The 19,538-nt window shown below is 37.4% G+C and overlaps 1 protein-coding gene across 2 annotated transcripts in view; it reads left to right on the top strand.

Moving 5' to 3' along the window:
- TUBGCP3 (tubulin gamma complex component 3) overlaps window positions 1-19,538 on the top strand; it is a 53,019-nt gene that overhangs the window by 21,320 nt on the left and 12,161 nt on the right. Inside the window, exons 7-13 of one of the 2 annotated variants that reach the window (XM_084306987.1) lie at window positions 576-694; window positions 4,155-4,280; window positions 7,676-7,744; window positions 11,956-12,088; window positions 13,428-13,594; window positions 15,334-15,444; window positions 15,839-15,944. In XM_084306987.1, coding sequence (XP_084163113.1) covers window positions 576-694; window positions 4,155-4,280; window positions 7,676-7,744; window positions 11,956-12,088; window positions 13,428-13,594; window positions 15,334-15,444; window positions 15,839-15,944 — 831 coding nt within the window. Of the gene's footprint in view, window positions 1-575; window positions 695-4,154; window positions 4,281-7,675; window positions 7,745-11,955; window positions 12,089-13,427; window positions 13,595-15,333; window positions 15,445-15,838; window positions 15,948-19,538 lie in introns of both variants that reach the window. The other variant, XM_084306986.1, reaches the window with a different exon arrangement.

Below are 19,538 nucleotides of genomic sequence, written 5' to 3'. Positions count from 1 at the left end.
TTATTTTTTTCTCTTTGCTAGCTCTGTAGCTGTTACGCAGCTGGCAGTCTGATTTTGATTAATCTTTTTATACTGAACAGTGGTGTTCAGCATTGCGTAATGCTTTTAAACAGGCAGCTCTCCATTCTGAATTAACTCTGATGTTCTCCTCTCTAAGTCCAAACTAAAAGCTTCAACTGTGTTGATTAAGAAAGGTGAAGTTACTGTGATGCTTGCCTCAGAACTTGTTCTGGTGATTGAATTAGAGAAGATAACAAGTTTAAGAACTCGCTGAAGTGTTTGTTAAAACACAACATGCCCCATGTCACACTAGCTGACCTGATCTGACACAATTCAAGGTATTGGTAGAGGCAGGCACGGGGAATTACCAGCTTTCCTGTCAGTTTGTTATATTAAATGTCAGAAAAAAAAAATATAATTACAGGTTATAGGTTATATGTACAGATTTTCTGATTTCCTTTTTTTTTTTTTTTTTTTTTTTTTTTTTTTTTGCTAGGCATCTACATAGTTTGTTGAATCAGTGATCCAACTTGATTGTCCCACCAAATCTAAATCCTGTTTTCTTTTCTTTCTAGGCTCTGTTGAAATAACTGAAGCAAACCTTGTAAGAGATGTTTTGTATGTCTTCCAGGGAATAGATGGCAAAAACATCAAAATGTGCAATTCTGAAAATTGCTATAAAGTAGAGGGAAAGGTACTGTATGGGGACTTGTCTTTCATATGTCAGCAGAGTGGTGTGTAAGACAAGAATAGCAACAACAATTATGTAGATAAAAAATACTAACCGAAGTCATTACTTGCTCTGCACCCCCCCGCCCTTTTTTGTTTGAACAACAGAGTAGTTTCAGTTACTATTAAGCAGTCTTCTATTTTCAGTCAAACACAGTTCTTTGATGCCTTCAGCAGGATGGAGGAAAGTCACCATCAAACAAATGCAGGGGCGATATGAAACAAAATTGCCTTTTTTGGAGGATGACAAGGAAACCCAGATGGTTGAAATTTGTGTGTGCTTTTGCCTACTTTAACATTTGGAGGCAAACACGTGGAATTCTAATATTTTATGTTGTGGCTGAAAGATTGAAAGGAACATGTCTGTTGCTGTTAGCATAGTGCTCAGTCCGAACTTTTGTGCGTACACGTGCATAGAAATAGGCACAGAAACAGATACCAGGCCTATTATTATACTAGGGAAGTATAATATCAGAGTTTAGAATTGAAGAAATTTTGGACCTTGGAATTAGTCCTGACTGCTTCATCCTTGCTGCTGTGAGTGAAGGCACAAGACTGGGGAACAACTATAGCTATCATAGTGAGGACTGAAAGTTCTTACATCTTTCTGTTTTAAAGAGCAATATAAATGTGCTGTTATTAATTTAAAAATAATTGGCTGGGTTAGGTCCAAGAAAGAAACCTGCATTTCATATGTTGTCCAGAGGTAGTACCCAAGCTGACCTGATCTAGCTACCAAGATAGACTCTCAAGAATTAAGCCAGTACAAAGACTTCTAAGTTAATGGCTTAATTTGAGTATTTTGGTCATCATTTGCCTTCATCAGTATATAAAAATGAATGTCAAGCAGATGCAGGTTTTTGACCACGTTTTTATTGGATAAAAATGAGCAGCCTGAGTAATGGCATGTATGCTAGGCACTTGGTATTACGGACTTGATTACAACTTAAAAGAGATCAGATGAGGCCATGCAGCTGGTGCTACTTGCTTTAGTATCTTCTTACTATTCAGTATTTAGAGGATACTGCATCACTATTCAGTTTCAGCTCACTAATTGCTTTTCATGTTCTTGTTCGATTGGGAAGACAGTGCTTCTGATTGCATTAGGAACTTTATACTATGACAATATCACTTACTCCCAAAATAGCTGGGAGCTGCTTTGGGGTCACTTCGTGTTCAAGAGCACAGTAGACTTATGATATCTGAACTGACTGCCTGTTTTTCTCTGTAATAATAGCAAAAAGTGAAATACGTAATTGCTCCCCTCATAGCTTTATAATGACTTTTAGGGCTGCTTAGTGGCAGGGTAGTGGAAACCTTATGTTCATTCAAATCTTGTTAATAAATGTATTGCTAAGGATGACATCTTCTACACCTGCAGATGCTGCAGAGTTTGTAATTCCTCAACACCTTCACTGTGTTAATTAAGTTCTGTATATAGATTAAATTATATATGGCAGAGGAAAGATAGGGTAATGGATTTTTCTAGAGGAATGTGGAGAAAACATAGTAAGTGGTATCGCTCATTACTTCTCTGCATAAATTCCACATCCAGTAGGCTAGTTTGAGGTGAAAAATTGTTTCACTTCAATCTCACAATTATGCTAATACAGGGAGTTTGGTTATTCAGGTGCTTTCTGGTCAATAATGCTGTTTCCTGAGACCTCAGTGTCTTTTGGGTTATTTTTGTGAAGTCAGTTGTCTTCCATCCTTCTTTGTTGGCACTTGTACTGAGCTACAGTGAAGACTACATTGATGACCTGCAGGTGGAACTTGTCCTGATGAATGAGGAGTAGCAAGATCATACCTACTCTGGTCGTGTTGCCTGCATGTTTGGCAAAAAAAAAAAAAAGTCAAAGCACATAGTTTTCCCACAGCTGCATGAGTTTGAACACAGAAAAGAAGCAGTCTTCTATTTTTAAAAGAATATTACTCAAAGTCTATTATTTTATTCCCAGAAAGTAACATACTTGACAATCTGTTGATTCTTGCTTGAATGTTTTCTAGGATTAATCTTCTTATTAGTCTGCTGGTGACTTTCAGCACTGTGTAAGCCAGCAGCTTCCGATTGTATCTAACAGATACACATATAATAACTCTAAGCCAATTTTGCTTCTTCCTCATTTGATTCTCGAGGATGTCTAATTGTGCTTAATGCTTGCCAAGCACTCCTTAATGGTAGATTTCTAAATAGCTCTTATGTCATCACTTTGGTTATAACCGTGGACAGTATTTCTGTCTATGTCAAATCATAGTGTATCCTACAGAAACTGTTCAAGTAGTGAAAGCTGGTCTGTACAACCAAACAAAAGAGTCAGGGGCTGAACTCTGGTCCTACAATGAAGCAGTGCTGCCTGGTTCAAGTCCACACTGCTGTGCCTATCCCCCTCGGTAACTGATTTTTATCTTGGAGAATGTACTGCTAACTAAAAGGCTTAATGAGTGAGGTGGATCTGTAGTTGGCTCGTTAGTGCCCTTCCTTGCTTTTGTTTGGACTGTTCTGGTAGCTCTCCAAGTCAAAATTGTCTGTAAAGATCAGGTAGGACCAAGTGTTATGGGCAAATGTCAATCTCTGCCTCTTGGCCTAATGGATAAGTCATATTCTTTGGGTTTATTTGTCAAACAAAATTCTGCAAACTCATTCATGTGTGTTCTTGGGCAATGTGATGAAATGGGGTAGAAGCAGATCCTAGGCAGGACCAAGAGGATGAGCAGCATCTTACGTGTTGGTAATTTGAAGGAAGAAATGTACTGTTTAAGAAGAGAGTAATTGTTAAATAGGCTGCTGGGAACTAAGGCAGGCTTGCAGAATTAACTGAGATACTGTATAAAAGAAAAGTAGGAACAAACTAGAAAAGCTCAGAGATACTCGTGATTAAACAACTTGTAAAGCTGTTACTGGTGCATCTGAGTTAAACTTGGAATTCAGATTCTGTAAGTTTTGGTTCCTGATGCCTAGTCTGGCATCGGGTCATTTATGTTCTATTAAAGATTTATTTCACATGTAGTAGTAACTAATTGTTTTCTTCAGGTTTCTTTACTGGCTTCGGTCATTGACACCTTTTTCTAGAGACCTGATATTTTCAGCATATCAGGATAAGATGAAGTGTGATTCTGAATCACCTTTCTGTTACTGTCATAATTGTCTAATGTACAAGAAATGTGCAGTGTGAATACTGTAACGTTAAGATTCCCAAAAGGGAAGATCCTGAAGTTGCCAGTAATATATTTGTTGCTGCTTTCTTTCCATGGCTTATGTGTATAAACTTTATGCTAACTACATGGTTGCCTGTGTTTTTTGGCACTGTCTTTGCTGTAGAAGTTAATATGATGGTTTCCTGAGTTGTCTTGTTTTATGTGGAAGAAAGACTTCTGTGGTGTGATTTGACTTCAACTTACAACTTCTGTTTCTGTTAATTTTGTAGGTGAGCTTGTCCAAATCTCTCAGAGATACTACAAGTAGACTCGCAGAGTTGGGATGGCTACATAATAAAATAAGAAAATACACAGACCAGAGGAGTTTGGATCGTGCGTTTGGACTTGTGGGTCAGGTAGGTCAGCTAAAGAAAACTGATTTTGCTACAATATTTTAGTTTTGTTTCCTTTAGAAGCTGCTGAGTAAAATGCAGTGCTGGAATGGTGGGTAAACTTTGGAGAACTTGTAGCTTGGATCATTCATCCTTTCATTTACACCTTTCGTGGACTGCTGCTGTTGGTATGGGTCTGAAGGCAAGGGAAAGGCATTTGCCCTTGATGGTCCTGAGAAGGACTTGCTTCATTTATAGCTGGAAGGTCTCATGCATAGGTTCCTTCTTTCTGAATTTCACATATTTGTTGAAGCGATAATGCATTTTTATAAACAAAAGCATTGCTTAAGTGGGATGGTGACATTTCGAAGCTAATTAATCACTACTTCAGTTGTTAAGGTGACCTATGCCGGAGATGCTCTTGTCTTGTCAGCTAATGTTTTGCTCATGTGTTAACACTGCACTAACTACATGAAAATGCAAATACCCTGTTATCTGCTGCTCTTTCTTTTGAATACAGCATCAAAAGAATGTCAAATTTTGTTTTTATAGGTTTCATCAGCATGATTTGTAGTCTACAGTAACTTCACAGCTGCTGTAATACTCAAAACCACATTTACTGCTAAGGCATTCCCGTTTCCTCTCACTTGCTTCCTCTGTAAAACTGGATATTATCCCTTCTGAGTCGACAGAAATGTTGTCCTTGCCTCTAGGCATAACATCCTACCTAACCTGCAAAGAAATTGAAGTGCTTCTCCCTTCAATCTAATTTTTCTTAAGAGGTCAGTAGAGACACTGTAGTGCTTCCTACTTTTCTGATGTTCTATTCTGTTCCCTTCTGTCTCTTATTCTAAGTAACCCTTTTAGTTACATATAAATTATTTTTCTAGTGATCCAATGCTGATTTCCATGGTTTATATAGTAGTGTTACTGTATATGCATTTTTCTTCACTCTCCACCTTCTGTCTGGGTGAAGTTTCTTATTCTTTATCTAGTAACTTCTTGCTTATGCTTATTTTTACTGTCTCTGCCTTTTATCTTCAAGCTTACAGTAAGGAGAGAACTTTAATTCTTCAGTGAATTTAAATGTGCAGTATCTCAGATATCATACGTAGCAGAGCAGAAGGCTGTGCAGCTAGTTAGCTGAATCTGCATAGCTTTAATGCTGTTAATTTTGCTCGAGGCAAATATATATTATATTTTTAGTGTGTAACTGTACAAATAAAAACATATTTCTACTCCTACTACCAGTATCTGGACGAAAAGAGTATGTGTTACTGCTCTTCATTGCTTTTATAGCTGACAATTTCAGGTGCTGCACAAGGTGCTTTAAGAATTTGTGCACAAGAATATATTGTGCATTCTGAAGATTATTTTGTTACTACTTTAAAAGAGCACTTGTCTAAGCACATGTTTAAACCACATGTAGGATAAGATATGTGCAGGATAAGATGATTGCTTTTTACCAAACAAAATAACAGGAACAGACAATTATTGAAGTAGAGATACACCAATATACTGCACTTTGACATTTGCTGCTTAGTGTGGAAGTTTTACTTTGTCCTCAGAAACCAAAAATTATAATCAGTAATGACATATAACTTGCTTTATATTTTGACATTTTACCCATTTGGAAAAAATATCCAGTTGAGGTAATGGGCATCTTAAACTTTCTCTCTTGAGCAAGCATCCTTTTTCTTTCCTGAATCCTCTTTTGCTGTAGATGAAATCAGAATTCTAGGATAATGTCCAGTTTTCTTTGGCATTTTAGGAAACAAAAATCTGTAGTTCATAATGCAGGAATTGGTACTGGATATAAATTTTAACTTCCAGAACTTCTCTGAAAAGTAGATGGATGGTTACATCTTAAATCTTTTGAACACTGAAGTCAGTGGTACTGACCTCACTTTTTCTGTAGATGCATACATGGCATATTTGAATGTTTTCTTGGAGTCTCTACTCTGCCCTCTGTCTTGACAAATGCTACTTTAATAGGTTCAAAAATGTACTGAAGAAGCAAGTGAGAAGAAATGAAAAGTGCAGTTACACATGAGGGGATTTCTTTTTGCCCTTCAGTATTCTCTGGAATAAAGTGAATTTTGTATTGCTTCCTAAGTGATAAAGTTGAATTGAAGAAAGGAACTTTCTTTCTTCAATCAAGGATACAATGACAAGATTAATGATTTTTTTTTTCTAGGCTTCTTAGCATCTTAGCAGGTAGGCGTCTTAGCAGGAAAGAAGATATATTTTTTTCTTGTGCTTGTAGTAGTGATTTCTCCCTTGTACATGCTGCAATGAATAAATATTTTACTTCAAGCTCTTGGGTTTGTGTGAGGTTTTTCTTTTTCTCTCTCTTTTTTTTTTTTTTTTCCAAATTACTTAAAATGGGTTGAGGGGAAGGGCCTGGGGAAACAATTTAAAAAGAAAAGAAAAAGGTTGGGTGCTCTTGATGTTTTAAGCTTTCATGACAATGGTACCTCTATTCTGCTTGCAATCTATTAAAATAGATATCAAAATAATTACCTGAGAATTGTTTGAGAAATCAGTTCTGAAGAATTTGTGCGCACGCAAGCACTTCTCAAACAAACAAAAAAATGTTTGAAGTTAAACACTTTCAACTTTTTCCAAAATTAATGAGCTGTATTTTTATTCAATTTTAGAAAATGTTGCAGGATTTTTTTAGTCTATCTGCTAAATTAAGAACAAAACCAAAAAAAAACCAACAGGTCTCCCAAACTGTAGAACACCGTCCATTAAGACAAGAATTCCGTCAGGAATTATTTTAAAAAAATCTTTATATATTTATATTTAAATAACACCAAGTACCCATTCTATGGGTTTCTTAGGTTATACTTAGTATTATTTATTTCTCGAGTGTCAAGTGAAAAGTACCCATTGCATGGCTGCCAATGGGTAAAAAGCCAAAAGCTTAGATTACTTGATCCAGCAGCACTCAGTGGGAGTGTTCTTTTATGACCATTATGTTTTCTAGTTCATGTCATGTAGTCTATACTGTGCATATGATGACAGCTGCCTGACTTAGATTCTGTTTTTAGAGGCCTTTTTGAAAATGAAACTATTACTTTATCACTTAGTGTCTTTTACATAACTCAAAAAAAGCTCTTCGGGGTAATGTTTCCATTTACACATCCCTATTGTAATTATGAATATCTTTATTGAGATGATGACAAAGTCTCACGACAATGTGCATGTTCTTGGAAAAGGACTGCATCTCCAGTGGAAGCACTTATATGTTGGAACATTTTCTAAGATTTGTCCCCTAAAAATGTTATTTTTAGCTCAATTCCTTTTAGGACACTTCTAACTACCTTCAGAGTATGATGATGGGATAAGAGCTGCTCCAGATGAAAGCAGAAAGATATTTCCTGATGATTTTTTTTTTTTTCTTTCTCTTACAGAGTTTTTGTGCAGCCTTACATCAGGAACTCAAAGAATACTACCGACTTCTGTCTGTTTTGCATTCTCAGGTAAACTAGGAGGCTCTTATTAAACTTTATAATTCAAACAGTGTAAAGCACAGCAACTCCTAAAAGGTAGTACCTAGGAGTCCCTTTGGAAAGGGAGGGATGTATAACAGTTGCTATTGACAGTGGATGCAATTCTCTGTAACATGTGCACTCGTTGGATATATACGTATGTTTAGATCAATGAATATTTTTTCTTAGAAATTCACTGTTATGTGATGTTCTACATAAGCAAGAAATATAAGCTGTGTTTCTGTGTTCCCTTTTTGCTTCGCTTTGTCAGTTTCATTGCGTGATACTTTTATCATTCAAATCCCAAGCAGCATGACGTGTTTGTGAAGGGTGAATAACATTCCTTCTGTATTTCAAGCAGTGCATAGTTCAGTAGCTAGTAACAAGGACAGTTTCAGCTTTTTGTTTTGTCTGAGGCTGGTTGTGCATTTTCCTTGTCCCTTCTGCTGATCGAGTCAGATGCTTCAGTGTTATATTATTTTTCTGTGCTGCATAGACCAACTCAGTGCTGATAGTCTGCAGTTTGTCCACAAATTTATATAGGTATGTGCATCTAGATGCTAGCTCTAAAATAATTTTTTTTTCTTTGATATGTGCTTTTTTTTTTATATGGGACTTTCAGGGAATTCATTATTGCTAATTGAGAAAAAAAATATTCTGAGAATTAACCCAATATTTAATTAAAATGCCATTTGAAAGAACAAAGTAGAAGAGCCTATCATTTAAATCATAAGCTTTTATATGATTTTTCAAAGCCTCTAATCCTTTTTTTACTCACTTGCAGTTCCTCAACATTTCTAACTTTGGATTGCCTGTCCGAAAAACATTGTACTAATGTTTTCTTCCTGGCTATGATCGGGTTAACCTTTTTGTAATTATTTTCTGCTCTGTCTATAATATGTCCAGTCTCTTGGGTTGCTGTAGCTTTGATTTATTCTAACTTCCAAAACGTTTTGACCATGAAAATATTACACGTGCTTAAAGCACATCTTTCAGACCCCTTTACCCTTCCTGCTCCACTAAACTGTTCAAAAGGAGAGATGAGTCTGATGGAAGGAGATGCGTGTAAGAGAAAAAGGAACGGAAGGTTCTACTGTCACCTTACAACTACATTTGCCTCTGTGCTGGGTTGACCACAGCAAGAAGCCAAGCACTCATTCTGCCTCTCACTCCTGTCATTTGCAGGATGGAGAGAAAACGGAAGGCAAAAACACTTGTCAGTCAGGTTAATGATGGTTTGATAGGGAAAGCAAAAGCTGTGTGCATAGGCAAACCAAAAAGAGGTTTCACTGGTGTTTTTCCAGTTGTAGAAAGAAGTGCAAAGTTGGTTTTGTTGGTTTTGTTCTTCTCAAACATACCAAGTAAGATCTTTCTCTGTGTCTTCTAGGATCCCTTTGTCTTATTTCATCGTTATCTATTTTTTTAATAGCAAATTCTCTCTCAGCTTATTCTTATTTTAGATCGCTCACACTACCTTGATGTTCTTCTGCATTGACTTTAATCCTATCAAACTTTACTTTTCAGCAACACCATGAAGTAAAGACAAGAGGTGTCATTTCCAGGATTCAGAAGGAGCTTGTCTGTTTTTCTGTTTCTTTTGCTGTACCTTCCAAAGAGAACAGAACAAGCCTCTTCTTTCTCTTCTATACATTTTCCCTGTAGAATTGCAGTTTTCCTGGAAGAATCTCTTTGGGAGATAACCACTTAATCAAGTTGTCCCAAATATAATATTCATTCCATTATGAGGTTATATATATATATATATATATATATATATATATATATATATATATGTAAGTTAGTGTTTTCAGGAATTAGAGGTATTGGTATGCAGTCTACACACTGGAGCTATCATTCCATGTAGAGATGTGCACACCCAAGTGAACCTTTTCAAACATCTTCCCACTCACCTACCTGTGCCATTGACAGAAGAATCTGATATAAACAGGTTTTCTTGCTTACAAGAAGCTCCAAGTTTTCATTAAGTTGAATTCACTTAAAGAAGCATTAGGCTAAATACCTGTTATATGATGATAACTCACCTGAACCAAATGACCTTTGTCCAAGGGTTCTGAAGGATTTCAGATGTGAAATTGCAGAGGAAGAGGAATTGCTTGAAGAGGAAAAGTCTCAGGGGGGCTGTGGCTGAGACTTACTGGCTAACAGAGGACAAGCCAGATGCAAAGTTGTGGGATTTGATGAACAGCTATGGGAGGAAAGGTCACACTCTGTGAAATGAGCAGGAGGTTAGTACAAAACAAGAGTGGTCATCTTGCAAAGTGTACTTCCCGATGGTGTTGTGGCAGAAGGCAGTATCTGTGTATTGAAAAGAGGATTAGACAAATGTGTTACAGGCAGGTCTGTGAACTGCCATTAAAAAGGGTGAGCAAGGGCGTGTCCTCTGACATGCAGAAGGCTACAGCTGGGATGCAGGGAGCCTAAGGGGAATGGAGTGTAGAGAGGGGTCAGCTTTGCATGTTTTTGCACACCATTTTTTTTTGCTATTATTGGAGATAAAGCAATAGTCCATCTAGACAGTGTTCTGACAGAGCGTGGCATTTCTTACGTTCATAATCAATGGGACAGAAATTTTGAAGAAACAAGTCAGTGTTCTCAAGACTTCTACCAGAATGTCCCCAAGGTGCGCTTGATGACTTGTCTATTTTAAACAGTGATGGAAAAATCTACTTTTTTGAAAGATGCTGCCTTGCCAAACTTTATACTTTAATTCCTTGACACCAGATAGGGGATTGTGTCTTAGAATTGAGTACATAATGCATTCCTGTATTCATGAGTCCATACAACTTGTTAGATTAGGAGTTCAGTTAGCTGCAGTTCAGGCACAGTACATAACAAGAATCTCATCAAAGGGTTCTCTGTTACCTTTTTCTCTCTAACTTTATTTTACATCTTCAGAGCTTTCCCCCAAACATTTTCTTCCTCTGAAAGAGTCTTCCTGTATGTACCACATACTATTCCATAAGTTTTTCAGGTCTTTTCCTTTCAGACTCTTTTCAAATTATCAGCCCTTTCAAAAATACACATTAATGATGAAGATGTTACTTCAAAATCTCTTCCCTAGTGACAAAGGGCAGTTCTTGCTTACATCTGCCTTATTATTGTCAAGTTCCAAGTATTTCTGAGATGAGTTGTTTTCCTTTTTTTTTTTTTTTTCAATAACACAGACCTGTGTTATTAGCAGTTATTTTCTTCTGTTTTGCTAGACTAAATGGCTCTTGATTTTTCTAATTGTCTCTGCTTTCATTCTGCTTGCATTTGACAGCATTCTCTGCGCTTTGTGGCTATGCACGTTCTTGAGCATTGCCAACCAAAAATCAAATGTGCATAAATTCAGCCAATGCATTTGACAAAATATGTGCTAGATTAGGAAGCAAAATCAGGAAGTTGAATGAATTGGTTGTAGTGTACAGGAAGAAATAAATCATTTTTTTTCCAAAGACTTTATCTGATTGGACTGTTTTAGGACTGCTTGCTTCTGTATTCTTAGCTTGTCTTCCTGTCCTGCTTTCTCCATCTGTGCTTGTACGATACATCTGCATCTTGGATGCAAGAAATTCATTTGTATTTTCCATGGTGTTGTGATACTCGTATGTGTGGTAGTCACATCGTGACAGTTATTTCTCACCATAGATGTTTGTACTGATGGTAGCAATTCCTTGATCTCGCTATATAGCTAATTTAAGTTCTGATGGCTTTTCAAGAAAGACATGAAACAGAATTTGTACCATGGTGAACTAAAGTAAGTTAAGTTGTCTGTGCAGTAATAAACACTGTACCTCCTATACCCTTCGTGTTTTCCTTCAGATGTTTTCCTTTACTCTTTTCTGAGTATCTCTTTGGCTAGTGTTTGCTGTCTTTCAGGATCTCTGTTCTCCTTTGCCCTTCTCTCTTTTCGTGACTAACACCTTGGTTTATTTAACTTTCTTGGTCTTTGCACTCTGTCTGTCCTATTACACTTCTGCTCATCTCTATCCTTTCAGCTGCACTTGATTCTCTGTTTCCACCTGTGTGGCTCTCAGGTTTTGGACCAATGATTTTTATAAGAGAACATATAATGGTGGGTATTTCAAGTGTATTAATAAAGAGCTAATGTCAGAACAAAAAGTATGAAACACCATTTCATGCTTCAGTACTTGCCAGTTTTGTTCCTTGATCTATCTATCTATTTCTAATTTGATCAGCTCCAATTGGAAGACGATCAGGGCGTGAATTTGGGACTTGAGAGCAGTTTAACACTTCGTCGTCTTCTAGTCTGGACGTATGATCCTAAAATAAGGTTAAAGACCCTTGCAGCACTTGTTGATCACTGCCAAGGTCTGTTTAATGTTCATTTGCCATTTTGGGGGAAGTTATTCAACTTTTGAGTGGTTATGCATGCCAATTATAAATATCAATAATGTTACTGATGTAAATGTTGTTTTTGAACATTTTGAGTAGCTAATCCTCAGAAGTATCTCTTTTTCTCATTTTAAACAGAAAACAATCAACTACAATGCTGTTAATATGCACTTAAACTTGCTTTTTTTGTTTTTAATAAGGGCATGCTTAAGATATTCTTCAGATTTTGGGGACGTGCTTTTCATACTGTTTCCAGTTCAATTTTAGTTACCTTTCAGAGAATATTATACTGCAGTAAATCCCACTAGCATACTACAAAATGGCTGGCTCAGTCTTTTCACTGTTACTGGTGTTCCTCTATGCATGTTGCCATGTATAGGAGAGATTTGCAGCTTTTCTGCAGATTCGTGTGAAACAACAGAACTTCACAAAGCTGCAAATAGCATGTGGCTGTGCTAGCAATCCACAACAAAGACCTGAGGAATGGTGTTGGAGTTGACCAAAAGTTTGGCCACTAACCAACCTATAAGTTATGCTGCTTCTTGAGGGTACGTCAGCTTGGCTGTCTTTGAAAATAAATGGAGATTACAGCCCTTAGGAAAGTACATCTTAACTGAAAAGGCTTGTATCACCTGTTCTACCTTTATTGAAATTATTGAAATTGGTGACAATTTGGGGAGAAAAAAAAAAGAAGGCTTCACTTTGAAGACGTTCATGAAAACTTTGAATGCTATAACCTGTGCTGCAAGGAACACTTAAGCTGTATAGCATAACAGCAAAAGAAGTTCTAGATCTATTTTTTTTTTCTTGGAGGGAGGAGATGTCATTACAAGATGACAAGATCCTGCATAAAGGGGAGCTACTGGGGAGACTAACAGAGAAGCAGAAAAGATGTTTATGATTATGATGCACACAGAACATCTGAGGAAGTCAAGACTGAAAGAAACAAATGCTGAGGCTCATTTAATGCCCTTCTAATTGGCGTGCTGGGGAAGAAAAGAAGCATAAAGTCCACCTTTGTGGATGATCTGACGCTGTATATTTTGGATTCATCCAAGCTGCCATATACTGGACAGAATAATGTGTCAAAAAACTAGGCTTAATGCTTCAGTGAGATAAATGATTCATGCTTTAAAAGCTAACCATTCCCAGTCAATGTTTAAAAAAAAACTTACTTTTGCTACATTTTAGAATCACTATTCAATAAGCCCTGAATGACATGCGGGTAGTTAAAATTGATGTCTGCTGAATTTAAGTGTAGTGTATATATTTTTCTTTCATATGTTTTTTGTTTCTCTCTCCGATGATCTTACAGGGAGAAAAGGCGGTGAACTAGCTTCAGCAGTTCATGCCTATACTAAAACAGGAGATCCCTACATGAGGTCTCTGGTTCAGCACATTCTTGGACTGGTATCCCATCCTGTGCTGAATTTTCTTTATCGGTGGATTTATGACGGGGAGCTGGAAGATACATACCATGAGGTAATTCTTATATGAGAAATAATTCATCTCTTCATTTGCTTTATGGGAGAGTCTGTGGGAAGCTTAGAGAAGAACTGGAGAAATAAACAGTGATATAAACATATATTAATTGCTCATATTATACAATAACAACATGAAGCGTGACACGTCTTCATGGACTGATTATTTTTGTGGTGTCCAAATGTTGTGGAGATGCATTATGTTGTCTTTGATGAATCGTATCCTGGGTCTGTTTAGTAGACGCAGAATAATGGATTAAGGGTAGATGCTTGCATCTGAAGAAATTGTCATCTGTCTTCTTTCTTGCTTCGTGTAGTAATAGTAATGTATACAGAGTTTTTTAACTATTTAGAATGCAAGTTGTGTATTTGGATAAAAGCTTAATCTCTTCTGAAGTAAGAGACTGAATATTCTGCTTTGACTACCTGTTGTTATCCCCAGCTTCATAAACAACAAATGGGGTAGTCAAATGGGGTAGAACAGCTGGGGTTGTCAAATGGGGTAGAACAGCGTATGGTTGCAGATTTTCTTTAGAAAATCTACATGTATTTGTTGTAACTTCTATAACAGCACATTCTAGTAACACTCCTTTTCTTCTTAAAGAGTTTATGTCGTTTTAAGCTGTCCCAATTATTTTTCCCATCTCCAATCAGTACAGTCTTGTTAAATTGAGATTTTGTTTAGTACCAAGAAGCCAAAGAATCATTTTCAAAATGAATTGACCGGTCCTGAGAAGGATTTGTGTAACTTGACTTGGATGTGGAAAGTGCTGTCTGATTTCTGAAACTGTCCATCAAAATTCAAATGAGTACAAATATCACACATGGCTGATCTTTAAGGTCATCTTGAGCAGACTTGCATAAAATATCTATGAATCTTTATGTCCAAAAGTGTAGAAATGTAGCCTTGTCTTTCCAGCTACCCCTCAGACTTGAGAGGTTGGGGGTTTTGGTTGTTTTTAAATCATTCATTAGCTTTCAACTCTTTGTCTGCTTAAAAATTTATATGCTTGCTCTGAGGGTGTTCTTAATACTGCAAATCACTGTTGGATATGTGTATATTGAAAGCTACTATTTATCATAGACGGTTTTCAAACAAAAACCATTCTTGCTTGAAGTGGTATTTGGAGGGGGTAAAAAAGTTCTCGTCCCAAAAATGGATGCCTTGTCTGACTGGATGAGGACAGAATCTTTCCACAACTCATTTTAATAAAACTAATTGTGTAGATTTAGTTTCTTACATATGAAAGTATTTTCTTACGTAGAGCTGAGAGACCTTGGCATTTGATTCCTCACTTGCTGAAAGATTTCTTATTTTCTGCAATTCTGCATCTCCTAAAATAGGAAAAAGTCCAAAAGAGGAGTGAGTGAAAATTGAATGAATAAAATAAAAGCATATTGCAGTTATATTCTGACATTTTTCTCCTACTCTAATTGCCTGAAATATGTATGCTTCTGTATTTCCTAGTGGATGTTTTATGGATAGCACATCTTTCTTGAGGTAGTCAAAGTTTCACAATGTACAGAGGAGATTAAATTATATGAGTCCAATTTTCAACTTTTTTCTTCAGAGTTTGTTTTGGACAAGATCCAATCTGAACATGAGCTTCCAGGACAACTTTAGCTTTTCTAGTTAAAGGAACAACTAAGAAATATTTTTTTTTCAGTTTTCGTAGTTCACAAATGAAAAACGGGGAGAGAGTTTACCTTCCTCTTTTAAATATTTATTTCAATCTACAGTTTTTTGTGGCTTCGGATCCTACAGTGAAAACTGATAGATTGTGGCATGACAAATACACTTTGAGGAAATCAATGATCCCTTCTTTTATTACAATGGAGCAATCAAAAAAGGTATGTATTCAAAAATTAATTTTCTGATGATTTGTTTGTCTGTGCTGCTATTTAGGTTCTTATTAAGAAAATGGAGACCAAATTTATCAGTACATACTCATATTAAGGATAACAAAATTAATAGAGTTATTTGCTGAGGAAGACTATAAGACTGTGTTTATTTTTTCCATACTCTTTGTTTAAGGAGATCCTGTGGGGGTAAATGTTTGTGTTTCACAGTGGTTTGTGTTGGCAGTGAAGTTCTGTGTTGCTGTGGTTGGGATTATAAAGCTAGGATTGAAGAAAGGTGACAAAATACTCTTGTCCTGCTGGTTGTGGGTGGCTTTTTTATTAGCTTTTAATCTTATATGCAAGTCACTATTAAAATTAAAAAAAAAAAATCTCTCATTTTCAGGTCCTCCTTATAGGAAAATCCATAAACTTCTTGCATCAAGTTTGTCATGATCAAACTCCATCCACAAAGATGATTGCTGTGGCAAAGTCTGCAGAATCTTCAAAAGGTGGTAGGGTATCAGTGTTGGTCAACTCCTTCCCTTTGGACTGATCTCTGTACACTGTGTGGTTTAGACTATAAGCTGACATTTTTGATAGTGGGGTGGAAAGGAGTACAAAAGTCCCTCCTGTTTGCCTCTGTAAGATAGCTTTTTAATGGATACTTGCATTTTACAGAAAATGTGTGAAGATGAGCATGTTTAATTTTCTTAATAGGTTTGCTGGATGGTTGTTAATGTACTGGGTTTCTGAATGAAACCAGGCATGATCAACCTGCTTTCAGATGACTTCAGGTAGGTGGGTAGGATGAGAGCAGGGATGTTCTTGAGTCCCTCTGTGAGAATGTAGTACTTGAGACACCTCCTCATCAAATACTCTAGAAGAATAGTGTAAATTAATTCTGTGATTAAAAAAAAAACGACAAAAACCCATTAGTTGTAAATAAGAGAATGAACAGTAAAAGCAGTCAGGACGGAAGCCTTTCTGTAAATTCATTCTACCGCTATAATACACCAAAAGAAAATTGAGTATGTGTGAGGCTTGTAAAATCATTTTGGAATTTTATTTAAAATTGAAGTGGCTGGTTTTTGAACATTTAAACCAAATCAATTTAATTCCAGACTTCCTTCAGATTATTTCCTATTATTTAGAAGAAATTTCAGTTCAAATGCTTAAGCGTTTATATGCCATTTATAGTTAATCTTTGGCATATTCTTTACAGTCAAGTTAGCATTGTTATGATGAAAGACAGCAAATACCCATAGGAAGTACTTGTTTTAGAGGTTTTAAAAATTAGCAAAGAAGGTAAGGTAATGCCTATGATGCTGCTACATCAGGGAGAAAGTTTCTTCTGGTGAAATGATATTTCACTTTAACTTCCTGTAACTTACTTAATATACCGAGGAGAGCCTAATGGTTAAGATGTAGATGACTGTGATCATTTCTCTGATGCTATTGAATACGTAGGTTCTAGAAGCATAGTGATGTCCTGCTAGTATATACAGCTTTTGTTAAATGCATTAGCCAAGTATTTTTCAATCTAGTTCTTTACTTAGTTTTCTAAGAAAATCTTTCTTTGCACTTTTTGACCTCTTGTACGATACTTTGTGTTGCTCCTGCTCTCAAATACGTTATTATAGCTAACTTAAAACCCTGGCTTTGTGAGGTTCTTCTTTTTTCTTTTTTTCTTTTATTTTTTTATGATGAACCTTGGATTAGTTTTTATATTAACTCTTCACAGCACAGCATTTTAGCATGAGCATATGTATGAAAGTTGTTCTAATAATAAAATCACATTCGTGTCTGCAAGAAGATTCCATCTAATGCTGTGGGGTGGGTGTTTTTTCTCTTGTACCAGTGGTTGCCTAGTCAACTGGCTGCTCTTAAATTGCAGAGAAGGGGTCAGGCTGAGGTGAATAAGGGCTGTAAAAGCATTTGAAACATCATCTTGCCAGTCACTCCTGAAAAAGGCAAAAACATTATTGGAATACACTACTTTTATCGCTTTACTCAGAGCTTATGGCCATGCTTTTCTGATTTTTTTTGTGTCTGTGTTTCTCTCACATTGATCGTGTCGATGTTGGAAATGCATCCTGTCCTCCTTGTTTGTGCCATCTGACAACAAACTGAGCATCTCTTCAGATAATTACTTCAGATATTAATTCAGATAATTACTTCAGATATAAATAATTCAGATATTACAGATAATTAATAAAACGACAGAAGGATAGAGTGTCAGACTGAGTTTGGGTGCTTTTTCTCACTTTAATTCTGAACGTTTCATGGTTTTGGCTGTAATTTTAACTTGCTTTGGAATCTTAACTTGCAAAATCACAAAATCAGAATGGTTGAGGTGGGAAAGGACCTCTGGAGGTCACCTGGTTCAACCTCTTGCTTGAGCAGATTGCCCAGGACTATGTCCAGGCAGCTTTTTAAGATCTCCAAGGCACGTGACAGGACAACCAGATCGGGGAAACCTCTATCTGCATAGTGAAGAAGGGCTGTCTGATGTTCAGATGGCTCCTCAATTTCAGTTTGTGTCTGTTGTCTCTTGTCCTGTCACTGGGTACCATTAAAAAGAGCCCGGCTCCATCTTCTTTGCTCCATCATCTTTGCACCCTCCTGAAGGGGTGGGTGCAAAGACGTTGAGGTGCACCCTGAGCCTTCTCCTGTAGGATTAAAATTGCCACCTCTCTCACCCTAGGAGAGGTGTCCCCAATTCCCTCATTGTTTCTGTGTCCCTTGGTTGGACTCTCTCCAGTATGGCCATGTCTCCCTTGTACTGGGGAGCCCAGAACTGGGCACACTGTACTTCCAGGTTTGGCTTCACCAGAGGTGAAGAGGGGGGAAAGATTGCCTCCCTTTGCCTGGGGGCAACACTTTGTTTAATACACTCTAGGATAACACTAGGGTAAATGTGCCTTTATTATGGCCCATTGCTGGCTCATGTTCAACTGTATGTCCACCAGGACCCTGACCCCCTTTTCTGTCAGGCAACTTTCTTACTGGGTGGCCCCTGGCGTGTCCTGATGCCTGGGGTCGTTCCTCCCCAGGTGAGGCTTAACACTTCCCTTTATTCAACTTTGTGAGCTTATGGTTTTAAACTTCTCGTCTTTCCTCGGTTTTCTTTTGATGATGAAGTAAGAATGGTATAAAAGAAAAGCTACCGTCTGAACCTGTGTTAAAAACAGGAAGCCAGAGGTGCAGGACAGAGTAGAAGCTGGCACTCCAACCTCAAGCTTGGGAACTTCTCAACCAGGATTTGCCCAAGACCACTACATTCAGTAGCAACTCGTAGACCTGTCAGTGCTGTTTGCCTTTTTCTTTCCAAACCCACTTCTGTCTTCCACTGTGCCCAGAGATAAATTTACACAGCTTTAAAAACTTGTGTCTAGGCCTCTTTTCTTGTTGATGAAAGCAACCTTTTTGAAATAGGGATGGTGCATTGCCTGTGCTGGTGTGTGTGTATGCAGACATGATGGATTACAGCTATGCAGGCAAACTGCAGGCTAGTTTGTTCCTGCTTTGGCTCTCAGGCTCTCAGCATCCTGTGAAAAGACATTCAGGAACAGATCATTGGGGTGTTGTAGCTTACTGCGATCTCTCTGTGAAACTCTTCTTTTAACTTTCCCCTTCTGGAAGTTCTTCCTTTCTCCTCTAAAGCCAGCCATGAGGCACATCAAATGGCTGACACCTCTGTGTGTGCAAGCAGCCACGTTTAAACTCATCCTTTGAAGACAGCAGCTAAGAGGCCAGGATCTGCTGATGGGGAGAGGCTAGAAGAAAACTGGACTTGACTGGACTTTCTTAATGCCAAGTTGCCCCATAGCAGTGAGATGAGTGCATTTGTACCAGTGAGACAAATGTGTTTGCACCAGCTAACAGTTATCCCTTTCTCCCAGCCATGGGTATGGTGTTGCTATGTGCTTCCTTATGTGAGCAATACAAGAGTTGCTTTGTCAAATCACACCAGACTTCTGCCTTGATCAGAGTGAGCAGAGACTTTGGTGAGGTATTTGTCTCTCCTGGTTTGCTGTCAGTGACAGGAGAAAGAGTACTTTGGGGACTCCTTACCTATGGTCTGTATTAGTTCTCACATTTCC

The sequence above is a fragment of the Netta rufina genome, assembly GCF_964035555.1.
Source record: "Netta rufina genome assembly, chromosome: 1".
Taxonomy (NCBI): Eukaryota; Metazoa; Chordata; class Aves; order Anseriformes; family Anatidae; genus Netta; species Netta rufina.
Note: the sequence above shows the minus strand (reverse complement) of the source record. Positions and strands in the feature narration are given on the sequence as shown.